Here is a 26208-nt window from a genome sequence, read left to right on the forward strand (position 1 = left end):
TCTTTCAAAATCTATTAATATAAACAGTTCATTCAAGCAAGAAAAATTTCAAAATAAAGGGTATTACTGTGGAGAAAATTAGTGCTTGGTTATTCTTTTCCCATGGTACATATAAAATCAGGGTTTTGGAAAAAAGCATTTATATTAGAAATCTCACACTTGTGCTGAATAGATGACTCAGTAGTTAAGAGCACTAGCTGTTTTTCCAGAGGACTGAGGTTAGATTCTCAGCACCCATATGGCCATCACAACCTCTCTAGCTGCAGTTCAGGGGGTTTGATGTCCTCCTCGCATGTGTCTTGCATGTGTATGCTGCAGACATACATTCAGGCAAAACACTTATTCACATAAAATAAAAATAACTAGAATATTTGTTAATTAAAATGTTCATGCATCTTCTTAAGGTGAACCACTATAGATTTATAATACAAGCTGTTGCAAACTCTTGACCAATTGTTCATTTGTCATGTGCTGTAGTTTAATTTGTGCAGGAGGGGGACCCACACTTATACTCATGTCTAGTGTTCTCCTCTCTCTCTCTCTCTCTCTCTCTCTCTCTCTCTCTCTCTCTCTCTCTGAATAGTTATATACACACATAGGTAGATAGATACATAGATGGATGCAGAAGGTAATTTGGTGAGAATGAAGACATAGTTATGTTTCATTTACATCTGGGAGAGACTCCAGATCTTTTTTACTGAAATGATAGTATGTTTATCTCAGAATAGTCTTTTTCTATAAAAAAAATTTTTAAGAGAATTGTTACTATGAAAACCATCATTATACTTACTAGGTTTGTTTTGTCACTTTGACACAAGCTAGGCCATTAGGAAAAAGGAACCTTGGTTTGTTTTGTCACTTTGACACAAGCTAGGGTCATTGGGAAGAAGGAACCTCAGTTGAAGAAATGTCTCCATCTTATTGTCCTGGAAGCAATTCTATGTAAGCATTGTCTTGATTGATGTTGGAGGGTCACGGTTAACCTAGCCTGCTGTAGGTGATGACACATCTAGGTAAGTGGCCTTGAGTAGTATTTTAAAAAAAAGCAAAGTGAGCAAACAAGGGACAGCAAGTCAGTAGGCAATGTTTCTCCATGGCCTATGGTTCAATTGCTGCCTCCAGGTTCCAGTTCTGAGATCCCTCCATGATGTATTGCAAGCAGTAAAACGAAGTAAGACTTTTCCTCCACAAGTTTCCCTTGGTTTTGCTGTCTCACACAATAAAAAGCAAACTAGAATAACAATGGCCAAGCGTTACTGATTACCATATGCTCCCATGATGATAACAATGGCCAAACGTTACTGATTATCATATGCTCCCATGATGATAACAATGGCCAAGCGTTACTGATTATCATATGCTCCCATAATGATAACAATGGCCAAGCGTTACTGATTACCATATGTTCCCATGATGATAACAATGGCCAAGCGTTACTGATTATCATATGCTCCCATGATGATATCCAGCCTCGCCTCAAGATCACAACAAGGGGGCCAGCTGACTATGGACCAAAATTTCTGAAGCCATGAGCTTAAAAGAATCCCTTCCTTCTGTGAGTTAGGCCAGGTATTTGGTCACAGTAATGAAAAGTCTGAGTAAATAAAGAGGAGGAAATGTCCTCATAGGCTCTTATAGGGAAGGCTTGGTCCTCCGTTGGTGGAATTGTGTGAGAGATGCTTCAATTTTTATTTGGTAGACCCTAACTGGATTTAGTAGGTCACCTGAGGGCATGTCTTCAGGAGCTATAATCTTGCCCCAGCTCTTTCCTGTTTCTCCATTTACTCCTTAGCCATAATGAGATGAGCAGTTGAGCTCTACTACAAACTCTCTCTTTTCTCTATCCAGAAGCAGTCCTTTGTGCCCCAGGGACAAGTGCCGCTTATCTCTCACCCTTGCCCCTTTTATCCCCTCTTCTGGCTTCCTTCCCATTGTCCCTCTTCTTCTATCTTCTGTCTTTGTCTCTTATCCCTGCCATCTGTTCCTCTGGGACAAATAAATCTCCTTTGTGTTGAGAACTTGGCCTTGGAGTGTCTTGAGCCAATTTTGGGGTCTTCTACAATCATTAAAAAAAAACTTCATCTATCTCACCAGTTAGGGAGAGAAGAAGGGAGGTTTCCATCTTCAACGTCTAAAAAGCAAGTAAATGTACTTTGGATATTTTCACACCCTACCCCTGCATGTACATCCAATTCAGCATCATTTTGTATCTTCTTACTCTAAATTGTTATTATCAAATTATTCCATTTATATTTATATCTCTTCACAACATCCTTATCCACAGTGGGGTTTTCTGCTAAGTGTGTGTGTGTGTGTGTGTGTGTGTGTGTGTGTGTGTGTGTGTGTGTGTGAAGGTGCTCTCAGAAGAAGACATCAGATCCCTTGGCGGTGTAGTTACAACCGGTTGTAATCTTTCCAATATAGGTGCTGGAAATGTAACTCTGTAATAGCAGGAAATGCTCTTAAGCATTGAAATATCTCTCCTGCTCCCACTCAGAATATTTTCATTTGATCACACACCAGTAGGAATCACCTTCTAAAAAATATCGAAGCAATACACCGTCACTCACCCTGCTGAAGTCACTACACGGACTCCTCGTTGATTTGCTTTTTTCTATTTTTGTTTGAGATGGGACCTCACTCATGATCTCCTTCAGCCCATTCTCTGCTTTGTCTATGGAATTCAGGGATTACAGGCATATACCACACCTAGCATGCCATGGCCCCTGTCTATCTTTCAAGATTCAATGTTTAACCATTTATCTTCTTCTAGTCACACTAAATGGCTTCTAGTCACACTAACCTCTTTAGTCTCCAGGGCTGTCTGATGTCCTTGAGATTCAGGTTTTATTTTGTTTTGTTTTTACATGACTTTTTTTTTTTAATGTTATCAGCTCCTGCTTTCCTTTCATTCCAGATTGACTAGTAGCTTTTAAGGTGGTCTTCCCACTAAAATGGTACATTATGTAGATATTAATGTATATACAATTGATATAGTGCCCTTCCCAGGAAAGCGTAAATAATTACTGTGATATTTTCCTAATTTGTATCCCAATCATTCAGTCTCAGAAAGTTTTAGAAGAAATGGCTAATTTTGTTTTACTTACAGAAATTTTGGTCACAGAGATCACATTGATATCTCTCCCCATACACTGAATTATTTCCAACTGCATTTTAAATCTGTAGCCCTTGCCCTTTGATCTCCCTACAGAAGTATCAGCATTTGCCAACATTCATTTGTTAGACAATTTTATTGAGAGCTTACTCCACATAAGAAACTGAGGCAGTGTCTGGAGAGAACAGATTACAAGCAAACCAAATAGTATCCTGGTGAAGTGTCATAGCAATTTTTCTAAATACTACAAGTAAATAATCAGAAGATCTTTGACTGTAAAAAATGACTTTGGGAAGCTGGAGAGATGACTTAATGATTAAGAATATAGAGGACCCTGTTTCACTTCCCAGCACCCACAGCTCAGTTCCCAACTGTTGGTCAATGTGGTTCCATGAGATTCAAGGCACTCTCTGGACTGTACAAGGACACCTATACCATGTGTTACACATAAACCCATGCAGGCACATGCACATAAACATAAATAAAATAAATCTTTGAAAACGGGTTTTTATCTAAACACAGTAGTTAGGAAAGACTTCTCAGAATAAATTATAAGAATGCACGGGCAAAATAAAGCCAGGTGTGGTGGTGCACATCTTTGATCCCAGAACTCAGGAGCAGAGGCTGGCAGATCACTGTGAGTTCAAGGCCAGCGTAGTCTACAGAGAGAGTCCAGGACAGAGGAAAAACTGTCTCAAAAAAACAAAAACAAAAACAATCAATCAAACAAACAAAACCAACTACCACCACCCCCAAAAGAAACAGTAGTTATCAGTATGCACTTATAGTAAGTTTTTTAAATACAGAACTCTTTTTACATAATATATAAACCATTCTCTCTCCTTTCTCCCTCCCTCCCTTCCCTCTTTTCTTCTGCCCCTCCCTCCCCTCTCTAGACAAGGGAATAGTACTTACGGCTCCACAGATGTAAAATTATTTTTATAGAAATATTTGTATGTATTTATTATGTATATATAAATAAATGTTAATTATTGCAATCATTTATTTCTTTAATTTGGAAACAAGTGTCTAGGGCTCTAGCACCCTAAGACGCAAGTAGCTCCGCAGAATGCTATTTTGGAAACAGCGTCTCACTTTGCAACTAACAGCAACAGGGGCATTGCACGACTAGATTGTGTTTCCGAGGGTAAATTTTTTCCTCCAAAATCACATGACTTGAAGCGAGACGTCACTCCTGTAAATAGGACTGCCCGACTCCTCCGCAGTCTACTAGCTTCACTTCCGCTTTTTCCGGGTAGGACGGATTTTACTGACGGCCCGGAAGTGTTCACCACAGCTACTTCCTGTCCTCTCGGCGACTATATCAGGTTGGAGACTTTACTTTTTACAGAGCATACGAACCAAGCAACCCGTTTACACCTAAATTAAACTGATCTTTTAATTGAACTGAAATTCTTTAGAGCAATTGCTGCTACAGAGCTGTTTTTGAAATGCACCGACTTTTACGTTCCGAGTTTCACAAGGAGTCGGGATTGTTTTTAAATCATCAAACCGGAACTTCAAGGGAATGGACCGAGAAAAGGAGTTTGTGAAGATTGTGAGATTTACCAACTTAAGGGTGGAAATTTGCCTTGTGGTTTCTGGCAAGTTCCCAGGATGGGATTTTTTTTTTTCAGTGCTTTCTAGCTTTGTTTTAAATTTGATGAAAAAGCATTGAAAAAACAAAACCAAACTAAAACTACATATATATCGCATGGAAATTAACCAGACTATAAAACTCAGTGAACTTCCATAGAGCTCTATACAGTTACAGTAGCAATTCAGATTGAACTGGGGGAAAAAAACAACTTTATATCCACTTTCATAGCTTAATAAACCTGTGTATGAGAGAGGAGAGAGAGAGAGAGAGAGAGAGAGAGAGAGAGAGTTATTTACTTTACATCCTGTTCATAGCCTCTTCCCTCCTCTCCTCCTAGTCTCACTCTCCCTCCCTTTCCTCCTCCCCTCTCCCCTATTCCGCAGAAAAGGGGAGATCACCTTCCCATCCAACCCAGGTCATTAAATCACACAAGGACTGAGTGCGTCCTCTTCCCCTGTGGCGTGGCAAGGCAGTTCTGCCAGGGGAAAGTGATCAAAAAGTTGGCATCAGAGTCCATATTAGAGGCATCCCCCATTCCCCTTACCAAAGGACCCACATGAAGCCTTGGCTGCCTATTGGCTCCATTTGTATACAGGGCTTAGGTCCAGTCATGAATGGTCCTGGTTAGTGCTTGAGTCTCAGAAAGCCCTGGTTACTTGGTTCTGCTGGTCTTCTTGTGGAGCTCCTGTCACTTCCAGGTCCTTTTCTCCTCCCCCCACTTTTCCACAGGACCCCCTGCGCATCACTCAATGTTTGGATGTGAGTCTCAGCATTTGTTTTGAACCTCTGCTGGGTAGAGCTCAGAGGACAACTCTGCTAAGCTCCTTTCTGTAAGCATAGCAGACTATTATTAATAATGTCAGGGGTTGGCACTCTCCCACGCGGTGGGTCATGGGTTGGGCTAGGCGTTGGTTGGAAGTTTGTTTTTTAAAGTCAGTGAGTTGAAGATTAATATGCATAAAGTGTTTGTGTGGGAACAGGAAGATAAGAGAGAGGGAATAACAATCAAGATGTAATGTGGGAAATAAGTAAATGGTGTTATTTGGTTTGTTGGTGTTTAATTTCTTGAGCTCTTTATATATTTTGGATATTAGCCATCTGTTGGATGTAGGGGTGATAAAGATATTTTCCCACTCTGTAGGCTACAGCTTTGTCCTTTGACAGTGTCCTTTGCTTTACAGAAGCTTTTCAGTTTCAGAAGGTTCCATTTATTAATTGTTTATCTTAGCACGTGAGCTGCTGCTGTTCTATTTAGGAAGTTGTCTCCTGTACCATAGTATTTAAGGCTCTTCCCCACTTTCTAAATAGCATATTTAGTGTATGCAGTTTTATGTTGATGTATTTGGTCCACTTGGACTTGAGTTTTGTGTGGAGTGATAGATATGAATCTATTTGCATTCTTCCACATTCGGACATCCAATAGATCAGCACCATTTACTGAAGATGATTTCTTTATTCCATTGTATACTTTGGCTTCCTTTTTCAAAAATCAATGGTCCATAGGTATGTGTGTTTAATTCTGGGTCCTCAATCCAATTCTATTCATCAAGCTGTCTGTCTTTTTTACCAATACTATGTGAGTAGTATTACTATTGCTCTGGTAGTACAACTTGAAATCAGTGATGGTGATACCTCCAGAAGTTATTTTATTGTACAGGTTGTTTTAGATATCCTGGACTTTTTGTTTTTCCATATGAATTTGGTACTTGCTCAATGTCTGTAAAGAATTGTGTTGAAATTTTGAGGAGAATTGCATTGAATCTGTAGATTGCTTTTGGTAAGATGGCCAGTTTTCCTATGTTAATACTATAGATCTAAGAGCATGGGAGATCTTTCCATATTCTGATATCTTCTTCAATTTCTTTTTTTTTTTATCTTTTTTTTTTATCTTCTTCAATTTCTTTCTTCAAAGACTTGAAGTTCTTGTCATACAGGTCTTGGTTAGTGTTACACCAAGATACTTTATATTTTAAATACCTCAAGATATTTTATATTTAAATATATAAATATTATACTGATATAATATTTCTGGCTATTGTGAAGGGTGTTGTTTCCCTAATTTCTTCTTCAGCCTGTTTATCATTTGTATAAAGGAGTGATACTGATTTTTTAGTTAATTTTGTAACAAGCCAATTTTCTGAAGGTACTTAAGAGTCCTGTAGGAGTTCATTGGTAGAATTTTGGGGGTCACTTATATATGCTAACATATAATCTGCAGACAGTGATACTTTGACTTCTTTCTTTACAATTTGTATCCCTTTGATATACTTTAGTTGCCTTATTGCTCTAACTAAAACTTCAAGTTCTATATTGAATAGATATGGAGAGAGTGGGCAGCCTTGTCCCCAGTTTTAGTGTGACAGCTCTAAGTTTTTCTCCATTTTATTTGATGTTGGCTATTGGCTTGCTGTATATAGCCATTATTGTGTTTATGTATGTGTCTTGTATCCCTGATCTCTCTCTAAGACTTTTTATCATGAAGGAGTGTTGGATTTTGTCAAAGTCATTTTCATCAACCAATAAGATGATAATGTAGGGTTTTTTTCTTTCAGTTCATTTATATGGTGGATTACTTTAATAGATTTTTTCCTATGTTAAACTATCCTTGCATCTGTGGGATGAAGCCTACTTTACCATGGTGGACAGTGTTTTTATATTTGGTTTGTCAGTGTTTATTGTTTTTTGCATCAATGTTCATAAGAGTTATTGATTTCACTGTGGTAAATTTACACTATGGAATACTACCCAGCTATTAAAAACAAGGAAATCCTAAATTTTTCAGGCAAATGTATGGAACTAGAAATTATCATCCCAAGTGAGTTAACCAAAACCCCGAAAGATACACATGGTATATAATTAGACACTAGTCCAATATGGATGTCCCCTGAAAATCTTCACTTAGCAGGAGACTGGTATAGATGTTAGGACTTCCTATTAGGACTCCAAGTGAGAAAGGTATGGAAGAATGGGGAATTAGAAGAATCCAGAAGGTCCTAGAAACCTAAAAAAGGTCATCAAGGCTGGCAGATCTGGAACCAGGGGTCTGCTCAAACTATTACACCAACCAAGCACAATGCATGCAGTAAACCTAGAACCCCTATTCAGATCTAGCCAATTGACAGCACATTCTCCACAGTTGTGTGGAGAGCAGAGATTGACTCTGGCATGAACCCTATTTGACCACTTCTCCTTGGTTGGGGGGAGGCCTGGTGGCACTCTGAGGAAGGGTAAGCAGGCTACCAGGATGAGACCTGATAGTCTGTGATCATATGGTGGAGGAGGAGGTCCCTTTCTGTCAGAGACCTAGAGGAGGGGAACAGGGTGAAAGAGGGAGGGACTGAGAATGGAAAGATACAAGTGAGGGGATAACAATTTAGATGTAATCTGAATAAATTACTTTTAAAAAATTAAAAAATAAAATTAAAAATAACGAAAAGGTTACTGAATTCAGCCCTGAGTTTGATTATTTCCTGCCATCTACTATTTTTAGGTGCGTTTGTTTCTTTCTGTTCTAGAGCTTTCAGGTGTGTTGTTATATTACTAGTATGTCATCTCTCCATTTCTTTATGAAGAGATTTAGTGCTATAACTTTCCTCAATCAATGTTTCATTGTGTCCCATAAGTTTGGTTGTGTTGTGTCTTCATTTTAATTTATTTCTTTTAATCTTTAATTTCTGTTTATTTCTTCCCTAACCCAGTGGTCATTGAGTAGAGAGTTGTTCAGTGTCCATGAGTTTGTAGGCTTTCTGTTGTTGTTGAAGTCCATTTTTAATCCATGGTGGTCTGATAAGATACAAGGGTTTATTTCAGTTTTCTTGTATCTGTTGAGGCCTGCTTTGTCACTGAATGAGAAGATTCCATGAGGTACTGAGAAGAAAGTATACTCTTTTGTGTTTGGGTGAAATATTGTATAGAAATCTGCTAGGTCCATTTGATTCATAACATTGATTAGTTTCATTATTCCTCTGTTTAGATTCTGTCTGTATGACCTGTCCATCAGTGAGAGTAGGGTATTGGAGTCTCCTACTATTAAATGTGTGGTTGATATGTGGTTTAAGCTTAAATAATGTTTCTCTTATGAATGTGAGTGCCCTTGCATCTTGGGCATAGATATTCACACTTGAGATGCCATCTTGGTGAATGTTTCCTTTCATGAGTATGAAGTGTACCTCCCTATCTCTTTTTGATTAAGTTTGGTTTAAAGTTTATTTTATTAGATACTAGAATGGCTACTCCAGCTTGCTTCTTGGGTCTGTTTGCTTGAACACTCTTTTTCCAGCCCTTTACTCTGAGGTCATGTCTATCTTTGTTTTTGAGGTGTGTTTATTGTATGCTGCAGAACAATGGATCCTGTTTTGAATCCATTCTGTTAGCATATGCCTTTTTATTGGGACATTTAGTCCATTGGTGTTGAGAGATACTGACCAATGGTTTTTAATTCCTGTTATTTTGATGGTGGTGGTGGTAGTGTGTGTGTGTGTGTGTGTGTGTGTGTGTGTGTGTGTGTGTGTGTGTGTGCATTACACGCACATGTGCATGCTTCCCTTCTTCTGTCTTCTCCAGGATTCCCTCATTCCCTCAGTTTATGTTTTCTTTATTGCTTCTATCTCCATTTACAGGTCTTGAACAATTTTATTAATTTCCTTCACCTGTTTGACTGATTTTCCTGTATTTCTTTAAGGGATTTATTTATTTCCTCTTTAAAGGCCTCTATCATCTTTATAAGATTGGACATAAGGTCATTTCCTTGTACTTCAGCTGTATTAATATATCCAGAGCTTGTGGATGTAAGATAGCTAGGCTTGTTGATTGTGTTCTTATGCTGGTCTTTAGCCATCTTGTTGTCTCTGGTGTTGGCAGACCTCTGTTGATGCAAGCAGAGTTTTGGGAAGGAAAAATAAAGCACAGAGGATCAGGTGTAATTTACCATTTCAGGGAAGTGCTTTAGGGGGACTGGTGAGTGGGGAATTGGAGATGGGGGCATCTCACTTGACAGCACCCAGTAACAGTAGAGCTCTGGGAATGTAGGCAGATCTGTGGGCTGGGAAATGGATAGCATAAGGGACAAAGTGGAGGTCACCACTGCTGGGCTTACCCAGAGGGGACCGGGTTTAGACAATTCTCATTTTTCTGGGGCACTAAAGTACATCAGTAGATTAATTTTTATCATTTTGGCTGTATTGTTTGTTTTCATTTTATTTTGTTTGTTCGTTTTTTTGTGCTGTATTTTGATTATTTTGAGACAGGGTCTTATTATGTAGCCTTTGGCTTTCCTGAAACTCATTATGTAGACCAAAATAACATCAAGATCACAAAGATCCACACATCTCTGCCTCTTGGTCTATGGAGTAGTTAACTCTGTTTCTTTGCTAATTTTTAGCTTGGATAACCTCTATCAAGATGAAAGTAAGTACTGAAATCACCATTATATTAGGGTTTATGTGGCCTTTTATACAGTTTATACATATTAGTGTTTATTTTATGAACTTAGAAGCCCCAAATTTGGTACATATGTTTGCAATTATTATATCTTTATGATGAATTGGGTTCTTATTAATATATGGTGGCCTTCTTTATCTCTTTTGACCAGTTTGGTTGAAAGTCTACTGTACTGGATGTCACAATAGCCACACTGGCTTCCTTTTAGTTTTCATTTACTCGATAGATTGTTTTCAATTCTTATACCTTCCTTGTGAATGCCTTTAACAAGAAGGTATACTTTTTAGTCACAACAGAAATTTGGGTCTATTTTTTGTTAGTGGAATCCATTTACAGTTAAACTTATTATTGGGAAATGTTTACAAACTCTTGTAATTCTGGGGTCATTTTTGTTTTGTTTTGCTTGGTTGGACTGTTTTTTGTTGGTTTTTAAAACTCATTTCTTATTAAATATTTTTTATTTTTTACATATACATTTATATTATTACACATATATAAAATAAACCACATACAGCAAGAAGAACCACAGAACAATCAGGAATTATATTCATGTTACATTCATAGTGTTTTGGCTGTTTGTATTTGGCAACTTTGAAGAAAATATTTTCCTATCTTGGTGAGTCTAAAATTCAGGATGTAACTCAATATCTATCATATCTCATCTCTATCAACTAAAACCATCTGTCTAGACCTAAAAACATCATAACCCCTAAACAACTAAGCTTAATTGTAAAACTAAACTATTTATGTTATTGATTATTCTTTACTTTCTCCTTTATTGGTATTAAAGGTTTGTTGGTTCTGTGCAGAACATAATGAGTTTCCTACTACTTCTCTTTTTTAGTTTTATCTCTCACTGAGTTTATTCATGAATTTATGACTGGAGAATTCAATGGGATTGTAGGTTTCTTTTGTTAAGCCATCCAATACAAACACTTTTCTGTTTGTTCAAGTAGTTTTATTTCACTTAGAAGGTTTGCAGTTTTTCTCCAAAATGGTTCTGTGAGTATTTTGTTTATTATACTCCATAGATTTTGTTACTGTGGAATATATTGCTTTATATAGTTTTATTTGCTTGGATATTACTGTTGATCCTAATGAATTTCTTCAGAATGATCCTTTTGTCCTCAAATATCATTGTTCTTATCTTTCCCACGCCATATACTGCTTAAGGCTTTTTTTCCACGACTTATAATGATTATTATAGGGAACAACTAACACTTCTAAAAAGAATTATAGAATATGGAAAACCAACATTGGTACTATCCTAGAAGCTTTCTCCTACTGGCCAGCTTTCATAGTGATGGAAGGTTTTGTATGGTGAGGAGGACAAGTTTTATAAGCCAGTCTTACTCCATGAGAGCTTCAGATTCAGCCTCAAGCTGACCAGACCTGAGTTTCAGTTTCCCAGAAAATTAATCTGCAATTCTTGAAAAAAACAACAAATCTTGGACAACCAATAAATCTGCCCTGACATCTGGCCTGAGGCAAAAACAACGGCTTAATGACTCATGTCTTAATGACTTAATGACTTAATGGAACTCATGCCTAGTACTATAAGCCTAGCCAAGAACTGTGGCTCGGGATTTCGTAGGCCACTCTTATTTTTGCTAAATAGACATACACCAAACTGGCTTCCAAATATTTATCTTTTCACTCATGGCATAGTGCAAGTCCCAGCCTTCATCAGTAGGGCTTTTTGTGAACTTAATAGAAGTTAATGTAAAGATTCACAATTGCTCAAAGAGAAGAGAATAGTGATAGTGAATGATTAGCCTTAAGTGCAACATTATAGAATAGCTTCTACATTACAGCAGATATGGTTTCCTGCACAAGATAAGACCAGTAAAAAATTCTAGTATGGATGGGGAGGGCCTTATGAGGTCCCACCTCCTATTTGAGGAGCTATTCCCAGTTAATGACTAATGGGGGTGAAAAGTCCATTTTCTTCAAGGGTGTGGCTTTCTAGTAGGTAGCCAGTGTTCTAGTAAATGACCCGGGCATATGTGGACAATAGTAGCTGGACTTAGGAGGTTAACATTTTTGTTTTTATTTTTTTATTTTTTAAATAAAGTTTCTCTGTGTATCCCTGGCTGTCTGAAAATTTACTTTGTAGACCAAGTGAGCCTTGAGATCTGCCTCCCTCTGTCTCCTGATTTCTAGAATTAAAGTTGTGCACCACTATACCTGGCTCTAAATGAGTTATTTTTTAAAAGAGGACATGAATTCTTCCTCAATCTCTTTGTTCAGAGATTTAAATTTTCGTTGTCTTTAACCTCCTTGGCTAGGTCTATTCTTTTATTTGTTTGTTTGTTTGTTTGTTTGTTTATTAGGGTTTTTTCTGTGTAGAGTTTTTCTGTGTAGCTTTGACTGCCTGGACTTTCTTTGTAGACCAGGCTGGCCTTGAAATCACAGAGATCTACCTGCCTCTGCCTCCTGGAGTGCTGGGGTTAAACATGTGCCACCATGACCAAATGGCTAGGTCTATTCTTAAGTATTTATTTTCTTTGAGGCTATAGTGAACATGAATGTACCAGTGACCTTTTTCAGCCTGCTTGTTGGTGGAGTATAAAAAGGCTAAGTGGTTTTGTAAGTCAACTTTGTAGACTGCTATTTTGAGGTAACTGTTGGTCATTCCCAGAAGTTTAGAATTTTGGGGACTTCATATGTAGTATCATATTATATGCAAATAGAAACACTGTGACTTCTTTTTCTATTTGTGTCATTTTACTTTCTCTTTCGTCTTATTGTTCGAGCTAGTGCGTCAAGCACTGTATTTAAAAGGAGTGTGATAATGGACAGCTCTGTCTCATTCCTGGTTTTAATGGGATTGCTTTGAGTTTTTTCTCCACTTAAGATAATGTGTTGGTTGTAGTGTGTTGACCAGGCTGGGGGCTAAAGCTAGAGTTTTTGTGTGTCAGGTAAGTACTTTACCACTGGACTCTGTCCCCAGCTTCTTCTCTTAAGTATTTTATGATTGTGTATTTTCAAGGTCATTATGTCTCATTGTTCTATATTATTTTTAATAGTTATCTTTAAATAGTATTGATTATTATTTAAATTATTATTTTGTATTTTATTGGGTTAATTAAAGGGTATAAGTTTCCCCATTCATTTGCATTAGAGTTTTCTTTATAACCGTTGAGAATCTATTTTAAGCTTCGTATTTCTTGGCCTTGGATTTTTATTCATAAAACACTTGACAAACAAGGTTTGTTTCTAGCTTCTTATATCAATCACTGTTTTTTAAAAATCAGATTTTTTAATTTTCCATAATTGTTATCTTTAAACTTCCCTTCCTGGCTTTTACAAAGCAGGCAGGATTTTCTTTTTCTGACTACAAAGTCATGCATTCTATTTTTATTTCTCTGGTCACTACTGCAAAATTGTTAACACTCAACTTCACATTCATTTTCTTTCCCCACTTCTTAAATCATCTGTGCATCACCTGCGGAGTATTTTTCCTGGGTCTAAGATCCTTGAGGCGGTGAAGCTGCTTTCAGAACTGCTCCAGTAAAAGGCAGGTCATTAATACTTCAAGAGAATTTTCTTCCATTTTTCTTTTTGTGAACAAAGGTAGGAGAGCTATTATGCATCTAGAAATATCCACATTATAAATTTGACTATTTGCCAGCAAACTTTGAACTTTCCTGGGTTCTGGGTTTAATTGCTCACTGTTTTTGTTCATCTGTTCTAGGAACCAATTCTATATTTTGCAGTGGCCCTAATGAGAAATCTGTTCTCAGCTTGACTTTTATGTAAGAAGGAACCAAACTGAAGCCATTTTGAATAGGTGTCAAATATAAAGTTTAAGTTCCTAAAACTTCCCCCAGGCAACTGACATCTTGCTTGACAAAAAGAGACATGTACAAGGTAACTGACATCCTGATTGGCAAGTCACCCTGCCACAGCTGAATGACCCAGCCAATGTGACTAGGATAAGTGTGCCACAAAGACAGGTCCCTAAGGAAGTCCCCTCTCCCTAAATGCTGATTTGTGGGATAAGTTGGCACAAATTTTTGTGGTTTTGAAGGTTGAAAACTCTGTTACATTCTGGCTCAGGGTCCCAGTTCAGCTCCTGAGTCTGTTCTGCAGCCCTGGTCAATCAGTAGTAGACTGAATACAATAAATTTGTGTCATCTGCTTAAATACTTACTAAGATGAACATTCAAAGATGCAGCCAACTCCTGAGTCTGTGCTGTTGTGCCTGACTGGCCAGTTTCTGCTGCCTAAAACAAATACAACTCTTGCTTTCCTGGACTCTTGTGCATGCTTGGGCTGTTTTGGATTTTCAGGCCCTAACATTTACCTCTCCTCACTTTTTGTATTTTTCTTCTCCTTTAAAAATACAGTCTCATTCTTTTATTCCCTGAATATCTTATATTTTATTATATATCTTCTTTTTTCTCCTTATAAATTCTAGCAGATTTTCTAAAACAATCTTTTAAAAAATTATTTTTCAAACTTTCTCTTCTTTATTATGTTTTACTTTTAATTTTATGTGCTTTCTCTTTTTTCTTTTCAATTTTAATTTATGTGCACTGGCATTTTGCTTGCATGTGTGTCTGTGTGAGGGGTGTCAAGTCCCCTGGAACTGAAGTTACAAACAGATGTGAGCTGCCATATGGTACTGGGAATTGAAGCCAGATCCTCTGGAAGAACGGCCAGTGCACAACCACTAAGCCATCTCTCCAGCCCCCAAAACAATCTTTTGATTAAGTATCTCCTTAGTGCTTTCTATCATCTCATTATCATTTATATTAGGTAATAATAGTCTTAAGGTTAATATTTCAGCTGGGTGGTGATGGCACACGCCTTTAATCCCAGCAGTTGTGAGGCAGAAGCAGGTGGATCTCTGAGGTTGAGGCCAATGTGGCCTACAGAGCAAGTTTCAGAACAGCCAGGGATACACAGAGAAACCCTGTCTCAAAAATAAACAGACAAAAGCAAAAACAAACAAAACCCCTCCAAACTACTAAAAGAGAAAAGACTAATATTCCACTTAAACATATATGCTATTTATATTTTATGAAACTTATTTTTTTCCTTAGGTTCATTATTTTTTTGTTCAGTCAACAATTATGATAGTTCAAAAAAGAACTATAATTGTTTTTATGTAGGCATGCTTTCTAATGTTACTGTGAGTCAGTTTTATCAGCTCTTCCTTCTGATAAAGATACATAGGGAAGAGATGCCTGTCTTTGGAGTTTAGATATGATTGATAAGTGGAAAAAGGATATGCTTTAAGATGGAAGGATGTAACCAAGTACAAGAGAATCCCAGTTTATTGTTCCTCATAACTCCTTCATCAACAAATTCTTTAGGGCTGGAGAAATGGTTCAGTAGGTAAAAGCACTTGATAAACAAACATGAGGACCTGAGTTTGGATCTGAGCACCCAGGTAAAAGCTGGCTATGGCTATGTGCTCCTGTAACCCCAGTGCTGTGGGCCAGGGGGACAAGAGGGTCACCAAAGCTTGCTGGCAGCCAGCCTGGCTCTGTGTTCAGAGAAAGACCCTGTCTCGAGGGAATAAGGCAGAAAGTCATAGAGTATACCCAACATGTATACAACGTGTGTGTGCATGCACACACACACACACACACACACACACACACACACACACACACACACACACACACCATAGCACCTCTTCTGGTTTGGACCTCAATCCTCATATATCTTTTCCAAGGAAGACACCATATGAAGGGTTACTGTAAATTGCAACCTGCCAGCTATAGAGTTTGAGAGAAGAGTGGGAACAAGCGCCCAAGTCTAGTCAGTTAACAATTATTTAATGTGTATCTTTACCTGCAATGTAAACTCTTGACACTTGTTTCCAGAACACAGGTATTCGTTGTCCAAAAGCAAAGGCAGGTAGTTTGTTTTTAATTCTCCTTCCAAGACAGCAGCCACCACCAAGCCTTGGGATGCCAGTCTGAGATAGGCCTCATCTTTTTTTTTTGGATTTTCTTAGGGGCATTGCTATTATTTCATAGGTTGTATAATGTTTGATACATGGTTCTTTTGGACTAATATTGAAGTCAGGAATCTGCATAACCCACACTAACTTGCCACATTGACAAGAGCCAGATTTGATATTAACTTTCCTCCTACAGTTCCTATTTCTAGAACTTCTGTTTGGCCTATACTGAGTTTATAGCTATAATATAATGGCTATTTTGTGGTGTTAAGTTTTTAGGTAGCTTTTTACATAACAACAGATATCTGTAATATCCTTTGACTATTCCTCCACAAAATTTACCTTGTTCTGTGGTGGTATTGAGTTTCTCAGTTAGTACCACTTTACTAATTTGTTTTTCAGTAGGTCTCAGCCTAATTGTATGACCTTTGCTAAAGTTTTATTACAATGAATATGTTTCACTCCTAAAAGTTTTACTTGTTGTATTTTACCCATATATTTTATTTTATTCTGAATTTTTGTTTCAAAATACTATTTATTCATCTCTGCATTAAACTATCTTACTTTGAAGGATACTTTGAAAGCCTATGATTTTTTCTTTATTCTTCTTACTTCTATTTATATGTTAGGCTACCTGGATATGGCCAAGAATTAGGTCTTACAGTAATAATTGAGACTTCTGCCCAATTGGAAATGGTACAGACGGTTTTGTTGAGTTTGCTGGCCTCAGAGTGCCGTGTCTTTGTTTTCTAGTCTATAAATGCAACATGCTAATGAGTAACTTCAGAAGTCTTTTAGCAGTCGTTTTTCAAGTTCCTATCACAGTGGTAGATACGCTCTAGATTGTGACCCTAAGCGGTAACTACAACTTTTATTCTCCATCTTTCACAGAGAACATTTGATTTAAATAGCAACCATCTTAATAGCAGCCGATGCCAGCTTTCCACCCTAAAGCTCAGAAACCCAAGGGTTTCATCACTGTCCACCATCTTGAGCCTTCGTTACATTTTTAATGTTTCTGTTCTAAGCATGTGGCAGAAGCATATGTTCACCCTCTTGACAAGGGAATGTTTGTTTTGTCACTTCTTAACATTATTTCTATGTTATATCAACATAACTAATATCTGTATGGTGTTTTTAGAAAGCAATACACAGACTGGGAGATTAAATCAAACCTTTGATTGAAGAGTATACAAGTTAGTCACATGCTTTAAAGATATTGAGTTCTACAATGGATATTTATATGGAAAGTTATATGCAGATAAGGTTGTGTCTTGGAGTGAGACAAATTTCATTCTTATAGAAAAAAACAAAAACAAAAAACCCACATAGACATAAAGAAGTAGTTTATTTATTTATTTATTTATTTATTTATTTTTAAAAACATTACACAAAACCAGATTGACCAATTCATATATGTATGTATATATGTATATATTTCATTCCAGCATATACATCTATTTAATTTATGTTTATATTATATAGCGTATGAATATATAAATACATATGCATAATACAATTTGAGCTTTTATGTTTGATATCTATTTTTACACCTATAATTAAAACTTTAAGTAATATCAATGTAATTTCCTTTATAGTTAAGCTGCACTTCACAAATAAGTCTTTACAACATAAAAGAAATTAATGTTTGATTAAGAGAATCAAGTATGTAGGGTTAAAAATGCTAATTTTTGTCAAAAAAATGTTCTATGTGGATAATTCCATTGTTAACCTGAACTGGTTTGCCAAACAACAAAATAAATAATGATGTCATTATATCATGAGTTATTAAAGTAAGTATCCATAACAAAATAATTATGTAGAAGTTACAAGTATTTCTTATCAAGAACTTAAAGAATTGGGGAAACAGAAAGTAATGGCTATTGGAATACCATGATATTGCCTCTGCAAATACCCAGCATGGGATACTAAAGATGGTTGAGCTGAAGTATGACATGTGTATAATTCCAAACTATCCTCCTCTAAGTATTAGTTACAAATGAAAAAAGAGTAGTTTTAAATGGAGCTTCATTAACATGATAAAAATCAACATCTCCTTGACACCACTGAACTCTGCATATTACATAGTAACAAGTGTAGTAATTTTGGGGGCTTGTGTTCTAACAGTAAAAGTACTGTAGCAAGTGTTATGATGTTTACATCATGTGCTTGCTGATACCCCAATTCCCTAGAGAGTGTACAGCACCATTTCTGTGGCATTCTTCCCAGATGATGCATAACCCCAATCTAATCATGAGAAGTGAAAACAATATCAAGTGAAGAGGATTCTTCCTAACTGGAACCCTTCAAAAATGTCAAGATGTGAAAGACAAGGCAAATCTAAGGAGCCACCACATGTATTAGGGACAAAAGACACATAAAGACACAAAATACAGCATGGGATGCTGTGTGAGATGTTTTTTCTGTGACTTAAAGCTTCCATTATAAATGTAGATTTGTAGATGCTAAATTAAAGAGGTAAAAGAAGCAGTTGGCCTACACCAGCTAGAAAATCTCAGTTTCTAAAGTATGTATCATAGCCTTTTTACACATGACACGCTTCAAAGTTTTTGAGTTATAACTAAAATACATGTGATGTTTCTGATATTACTCAATAGTTTGTAAAGAGGAAGTGTTCTAATTAGTTACATTGTCTATCTTACTTTCTGATGTAGACTTGGACTTAATCTCAATTGTTGTACAAAGTCCTGTCCAAATATAGATAGCTTACAACCTGAGTTGATAAAGAAAGGTTCTTAGATTTTAATTTGCCAGGTACAGCTGGCATTCTCATGAGAAGTTGAAGCCAATTTTTTTAAGGAATAGATCATCATTTAATCCTGCAGGTCTTAAACCGGAAGTCAGTAACATTTTCACTGGCATGAAGCATAAATAAGGAAATCAGTATCTGCAAACCCATCTTCTGTTTCACTATTTCCAATAGCCAATTTAAAACATTACCTTAAATACCTATCAAAGGATGAATTAGATAAAGAAAATTTGGCATAAATCTACAATGAAACTTTATTCAGCCAACAAGAGGAAAAAAATATGTCATTTGTAGTAAAGTAGATAGAACTGGACCATCATATTAAATAAAAAAGCTAGTCCCACAAAGATGAGTTATCATGCGTTTTCTCTTACATGTGGAACTTGGTGGGGAAGACATGAGTATAAATAGGATTGTGGAAGGAAAAGTGGGGAGGAGGGGGTGGCAAAGGGTAACACAGAGTGGTGAAGATGATTCAAGTACATTACATGCATGCAGAGATATAACAAGGTCCTGTTAATTTGAGCAATTAATGGACATTAGTCTTTAAAAGGGGGAGATTATCTGAGGAGGACCAGTCACTCAATTCCAAACAATCCCAGACTTCTTATGGACCAAACTAATAACTTTTTATTTTATGATGGTATATAAAGCATTATCAAAAAGTATTTATAAATTCTTCATTAAGCCATATTTTAACTCAAAAAATAGGTTCTTTTATGGGATTGTTTTATCATTTTATAGTAAACTATCATTTACCTTGTGAAATAATCATGATATAGAATAAAAAGTTTTATTTCATTTAATGCAGAATAAAGTTGACAAATTTAGGTCTACTTTCTATTGTGTCTGCTCACATGTTTATATAAATGTCAACAGCTTTGGGAAATATACTGAACAATCTTCTGATTTGTGCAAGAAATGAACAGTATTATAACTCAACTCATGAAAAATATTTAGTATTAATAAAAGAATCCATTAGTTGTATTTGACCCGGCCTGCCGGGGTTCAACTAATGCTTGGGAGGAGAATGCTCCTGTATAGGAACAGAACACAAGACACAAAGAAATAGGGGCAAGTCTGAATTCTGATCAAACCCCGTTTATTGAAAAATTTCACAGAGTTTTTATAGACACAGCGGCATGGATACTTGCGTAAGCAAGGGTTGCTATGGATACCTAACTCTGGAATGCTCCAGCAGGTGTCTACCTTTACAGCTGCTATAATTGCAGAAGAGAGAGAAATTCCAGAGAGAAAGGGAAGTTGTGAAAGATCTGGTTAGTCAGGAAAAAGTTCCAGTAACTGCTGCTTGCAGGCAGCTGGCCTTTAATCTGATCTTACCAGTAGTCTTACTGGAAAAGCTAGTTTATAGCCAGAAAGGAGTAGCTCAGGGGTCTTAGAATGACCATCCCCCACAATAAACCACAACAGGTGTCTAAATGTCGAACCACGACAGGGTCAGCTGGTTTCTGGTAAACGACAGACTGCTGGAGAAATAGGAACCTAGGCTCTGACAAGATGGCTGAACATTGGCCATATAGCCTGTCTCTTACATGAAAAGCTTCATCTGTCCTCAAAATATTAAATAATATATTAAAGGTGCCCAGAAATCATAACAACTCTACCTCGAGCATTTTAAATGTACCATTAAGGTTTAGTATATTTCTGCCCACCAAATAGGACCCAGATGGTATCACTAAGTATCAGTCATAAATCTAAGAATGAAGATTATATCAGTAAATAGGATATGGCTTATTAAGTATTTTGATAAATATTCCTCTACTCTTACAATTCCAGATACAAATATTTTTCCTCATCAGGGCTTGGTGGTGCACGCTTTTAATCCTATTTCTGAGGCTGAGGTATGTGGATATGTGAGTTTGGGGAAAGCCTGGTCTACATAGTGAGTCCTGAACATCTAGGGCTATACAGAGAAACTCTTGTCTCCAAAGACAAACAAAACCCCTGACAAATATTGTGTTTCTCGTATAAAAGGAACTCAGGCATACTTCAGTGAGTCTAAATTAATACATGTGTGTTAGAATGGGACGTCACACAACTACAGCCTCATTAAAGCAAACTGGCTTTTATGATATAATTAGTAATATCATTAGTGTCTACAAACTACAATAATGCTTCAGAGTCAGTTTTGCTTTGGCTTCAGAATAAGAGCACTTAGAAAGACTTTTGAAGATTAAAATGGTTTTAAAGGTGATCTAGCTTGTTTTCCAATTCATTTTATGATGATTTATTAAAAATAGACCCTTTCCAACATTTATGGTGCCACAGTGATCATTCAGAACACTCAGGGAGACGGGTGGGGATGCTTGCCGCCAAATCAAATACTACTGGAAAGTGTATCTTTCTGTTAGGGCCGTTTAACTTCTTTCTTTTGGTGCCTTATTTTACAGTTGCTCTACAAACCACAGAATAGTTTAAAAGCATAGAACTCCTAAAGCATTTAACACACAATGATTTAAAGTAAGTATTCTATAGCTAATTAACAGAAGCATTCTATGTATAGCCTAACCCCACCTTCACTCCCTATATTCAATAACTACTCTTTGATAAAGCAAGTATATCTACTTATGAAAGAGAGTTGAGATTTGCCTAAGACCCCAAAGAAGCTATATCTAACAATTCCAGAGAATAGTTATTTACTGAACTCTAGCTTTATATCTGCTCTTATATAGAGAAATAAATTAAATCTTTTTCTTATTTTAATCCTCATCTTTTCTGTCACCATGAGTAAGAATCACCACTTTCACTGGGCATTTTCATGATTAGAATTTATGGTGTACAAGTTGATTCAGAGATGATCTCCATTAGTCAGGTACAAGATACAAAAATTTCTGAATAATAAACTATAGCCCTGCTTTCCTTTTTTCCTTTGGAGACAGGGTCTCATTATGTAGTTCTGGCTGTCCTAGAACTCACAGAGATCGACCTGACTCTACCTCCTAAGTGCTGGAATTAGAGGAATGCACCATCACTCTCAGGCAAACCCAATTCTTAATCAGAATCGAGAGCTATTCTCTGCGCATGAATAACTTTCCACTGGAAAATGATTTGAAGGTAAAAATAACCAGCTTTCTCTATGTAATTATGTATTTCTCGGGCCAGGACCAGTGAGCTGCCATGAAAAACACGAAAATGGCTCACTCATTTCTTGCCTAGCACACAAGAGAGAGAAAAGCACAATTTACACACAGTAACATTTCTTTACATTCAACTGCATATGTAATCTAGGGATCTGGATATTTCTTTTATACTAAGCTGAGACCCGGTCTGAGTTTCCTATTTTCAGCAAACTAGACGCTCCTGTTTTCATCAGAGTTGCAGTCTACTGTTTCAGTCAGATGGTCGTTCTTTGAAGATGGACTCTATCACCATGTTTCTCTTCTCTCGTGAGGGATGTTAGCCAGGGTTACATATAGTCATCACCTATCCGGGAATGGCTCTCTGAACCCCGAGACCGATTTCTATTAGGATCTGGAGGCAAACTAGAGTCATCCTCTGCTTTCACCTCTCCATTGCCATGGGGGAATGGGAAATTGGGCATAAATCGCTTAAGGAAACGGAACTCGCTGTTACTGGTCCCAGTGGCTGAGCACATTTCATATGGACAAGGCTGGGATAAGGACCCATTGCCTCTTCCTTGCACCAAATTGTTAGGGAAATTACAGTCATCATAGAAGTGCTCTTGAATTGTGAATTTGTCTCTGTGTTTAATCTTCTGGTAGAGGTGTATAACAAAGATCACAGCGACAGACAAAAGGAAAAGGAAAGAAAGCACAGCCAGAGAAATGACCAAATATTTTGTGGTTGGGTTTACCTTTTTTGAATGCTTGGATGGATCCTGGAACTGCAAGTAAGGCTCCGAAAAGCCGTCTACCAGCAGGATGTTGAGTGAGGCAGTAGTGGAGAGAGCTGGTTGTCCATGATCCTGGACAAGAATGACCAGTCTCTGCATCATAGGGTCTCTCTCAGATATCTGCCTCAGTGTACGTATCTCCCCGTTTTGTCTTTGAACAGAAAATAACCCAAGGTCAGTGGCTTTAAGAAGATGGTATGAGAGCCAAGAGTTCTGTCCCGAGTCACCATCAACAGCCACCACTTTGGTCACCAGGTAACCCGCCTCTGCAGACCTGGGCACCAGGTCATTGCAGGGCAAAGTGCCATTCTGCAGTGGGTACAAGATCATTGGGCGATTGTCATTATCATCCAGGACAACCACTCTGACAGTAACTTGGCTACTCAGTGACAGAAAACCCCCATCAGTTGCCTTTACCACAAACTGGAAATCTTGAATGGCCTCGTAATCCATGGTTCTTAGCGCATAGAGCTTTCCATTGTCTGAATTTATGGATATGTAAGCAAAGACTGACAGATCTCCGCTCTTTGGAGGCAGCAGGGAATATGTCACTTGGGCGTTCTCACCCAAATCTAGATCCTCAGCGTGGACTTTGCCAATAAAAACTGCAGGGCTGTTGTTTTCACGAACAGTCAAGAGGTAGGAATCCTCCTGAAAGACTGGAGGGTTGTCGTTTATGTCAGATATTAACACTTCGATCACAGTCTCTGTGGACAGGTTGGGTGGTCCCGTGTCCATGGCAATGAGGGTGATATTATAGTGGGAGACATCTTCCCTATCCAAGCTCCTGTCAGTGACCAGTGAGTAGGAATTCCTGAATGTGTGTTTGACTACAAAGGGCAAGTCTTCCTCTTCTTTGAGGAAGCAGGTGATTCTTCCTCCAACTCGTACATCCCGGTCTCGAACAGTGAAGAGGGCCACTACAGTCTGGAGAGGAGAGTCCTCAGGAAGAGGGCTGGACACCGAAGAGATTGTCACCTCCGGAGGATTATCATTTACATCCACCACTTCTACCAAGACTTTGCTGTGGGCAGAGAGGCCTCCTCCGTCTGTAGCTTGAATGTCAATATCATATGTTTCTATAGTTTCAAAATCTAGGGGCCCGCGGAGTCGAACCTCTCCAGTTTGGGAGTCTACAAGAAACGTCCGGAGAACTGCTTCTGGATTTTCAGCTAAAGAGTAAGTTATCTGCTTGTTAGTGCCCTCATCCAGGTCCGTGGCAGTCACCACTACCACCAAAGAGCCATTGTCGCTGTTCTCTGGCACCTGAGCTCGGTACACCAAGCGAGAGAACTGGGGCACATGGTCATTGACATCCAGGACCACCACTCGAATGTTGGCTGTGCCAGACTTGGGAGGGGACCCCCCATCCACCGCTGTAATGGTCAAGTTGACTTCAGGCTGAGCCTCTCTGTCCAGGGGATTATCTAGCACAAGTTCCGCATATTTGGGACCATGGCTTCGGAAGCGCGTGTGCAGATGGAAATAGGCGTTTGCGCTTAGGGTGTAGTTTTGGAGACCATTAAGTCCCACATCCAAATCTTGGGCGCTCTGCAGTGGAAAGCGTGAGCCCAAAGGGGTGCTCTCAGGAATCTTTAAAAGAGGCTCCTTGTTCAGAAAAACTGGGGCATTGTCATTGATATCAAATACCCTGACTTCCACACGGAAGGACTGAAGCGGCTCTGCCAGAACAATTTCAAAGTGCAGCACGCATGGGTCAGCTTTGCCACAGAGCGCCTCGCGATCTAATTTCTCCTTGACGAACAAATCTCCCGTCTTGCGGTGGAGCCGGAAATGCAACTTGTTGCCCTCAGCAACCAGCCTCGCCCCACGCTCTGCCAGCTTCCCCAGCTCTAGCCCCAGGTCCTTAGCCACGTTAGCCACAAAGGAGCCGCTCTCCATCTCCTCCGCCACTGAATAGCGGATGGTGGCTGCACCTCCCACAGACACACACCAGAGAAGGAGAAGAGAGCTCACCTGCCTGATCTGCAAAGGCTTCCTGGGCGCAGCTCCCATGATGCCTCACCAGTGCACTCCCCTCAGCTGCCGCCAGCTCTGTGGGGGGTATGCTGGCTCCGCGCTTTTGCCAACAGGTTTCACAAACACCAGCTTCTCCTATTACTAGCCTCTAATCTCTGCGCCACCAAAGGCTGGCTCCTCTAGCCAGGTAAGCTGTTTTGCGCTTGAAAGAAAATCTGTGCCGGGTAACTTAATTCCCCAGGCCATTGAACATATTAATAGGTATGTGCTCATTCCTGAGAGTTGAGCAGAGGTTGGAAGTTTGTTGCTACAGCAACTGTGGACTCCTTGGTAATTCCCTTTCAAGAAAAAAGTCCCTGGGAATTGAGAAGCCAGTGCGGATATGTGCTCATACTGAGGTCACTACCTTTTGGCTGAAGCCACTGCAGCAATGAACAAACAGCAGGAATTAAAGCTACATTTCCACAGTCCACCTAGAGACCAAGGAAAAAGGAGAATGGATCCTGCACTGTCCTCTGAAGCCCAAATGAAATACGTGGGGCGAATGAGATGGAAAGGGCAGGTGGTAGGACTGAAGGAAAAAAGTGAGCGAGCAGGCAGATATTCTCCAGGAACCCGGGGTCCTGTAGGAACACACGTTCCTTTACTTGGTCCAGAGGAAGCACCCAACTTCTTGTCTCTTATAATTATTGGTCAGGCAATAATATTGCGCAGGCATGGTTTCTATGAACTGACACTGCAGTAAGTGATTTGTGTGTGTTATCCAATGTAGTCTTGCCCATGAGAAAGGCAATTTTCTGTCTTAAAAGATAAGGAAACTGGCAGGATTTTGTCATACCGCCAGTTGCCCTACCTGGTAAAACAGAAATATCTATTGTACACTGTAGTTTTGCCTGACCCAAAATCTATGCACTTAGTCAACATATTGCTCTGTTTCTTGACTCATATAATGGACAAATCAAGCAAAGATTGATTTAGAACTTTAGATTTCAAAACAGGGAGATGACCTCTGATCCTCCTACAATGTTTTAGACAGATGAGACTGAAGTCCTGAGCTCTGGGGTTGGAGTTCAGTGGTGCAGCCTTACCTAGCATGCACAAGGCCCCAGGTTCAATCCCCCGTACTGCAAACAAACAATCAGAAAGACAAAAAGCTTTGAAATGGTGAAATATAAAATTAAACATGCTTTCTAATGACTCTCGTAAGCATTCACTTTTCCATTTGTGCTTAGCATTTTAAAACCTAGAACCTAAAAAATAAATAAATAAAAAATAAAACCTAGACTCTATACTACAATTTATGTCATTTAAGAGAAGCTCAAGCCATATTTCTTAGTGGGGACAAAGTGAACGCCAGCAGAAATCATACAAAATATTCAGCTGAGCATGGTGGAGCATGACTGTAATTCTAGCTACTGGGAGGTAGAGGCAAGAGGATCAGGACTACAAAGCCACCATTGGCTGCTGTATATAATGATTTCAAGGTCATAATGGAGTACATCAAAGCCTG

General features: G+C 38.4%; 1 protein-coding gene across 1 annotated transcript in view; it reads right to left on the reverse strand.

Annotated features, from left to right (window-relative positions):
* Positions 1-25405, reverse strand: part of LOC311596255 (uncharacterized protein) — a 38067-nt gene extending 12662 nt beyond the window's left edge. Inside the window, exon 1 of the mRNA XM_084779524.1 lies at positions 22289-25405. Within this exon, the coding sequence (XP_084635650.1) occupies positions 22289-24734 (2446 nt within the window). The 5' untranslated portion in view covers positions 24735-25405. The remainder of the gene's footprint in view (positions 1-22288) is intronic.
* Between the last annotated feature and the right edge of the window lie 803 nt (positions 25406-26208).

The sequence above is a fragment of the Acomys minous genome, assembly GCF_964271855.1.
Source record: "Acomys minous genome assembly, chromosome: 4".
NCBI lineage: Eukaryota > Metazoa > Chordata > Mammalia > Rodentia > Muridae > Acomys > Acomys minous.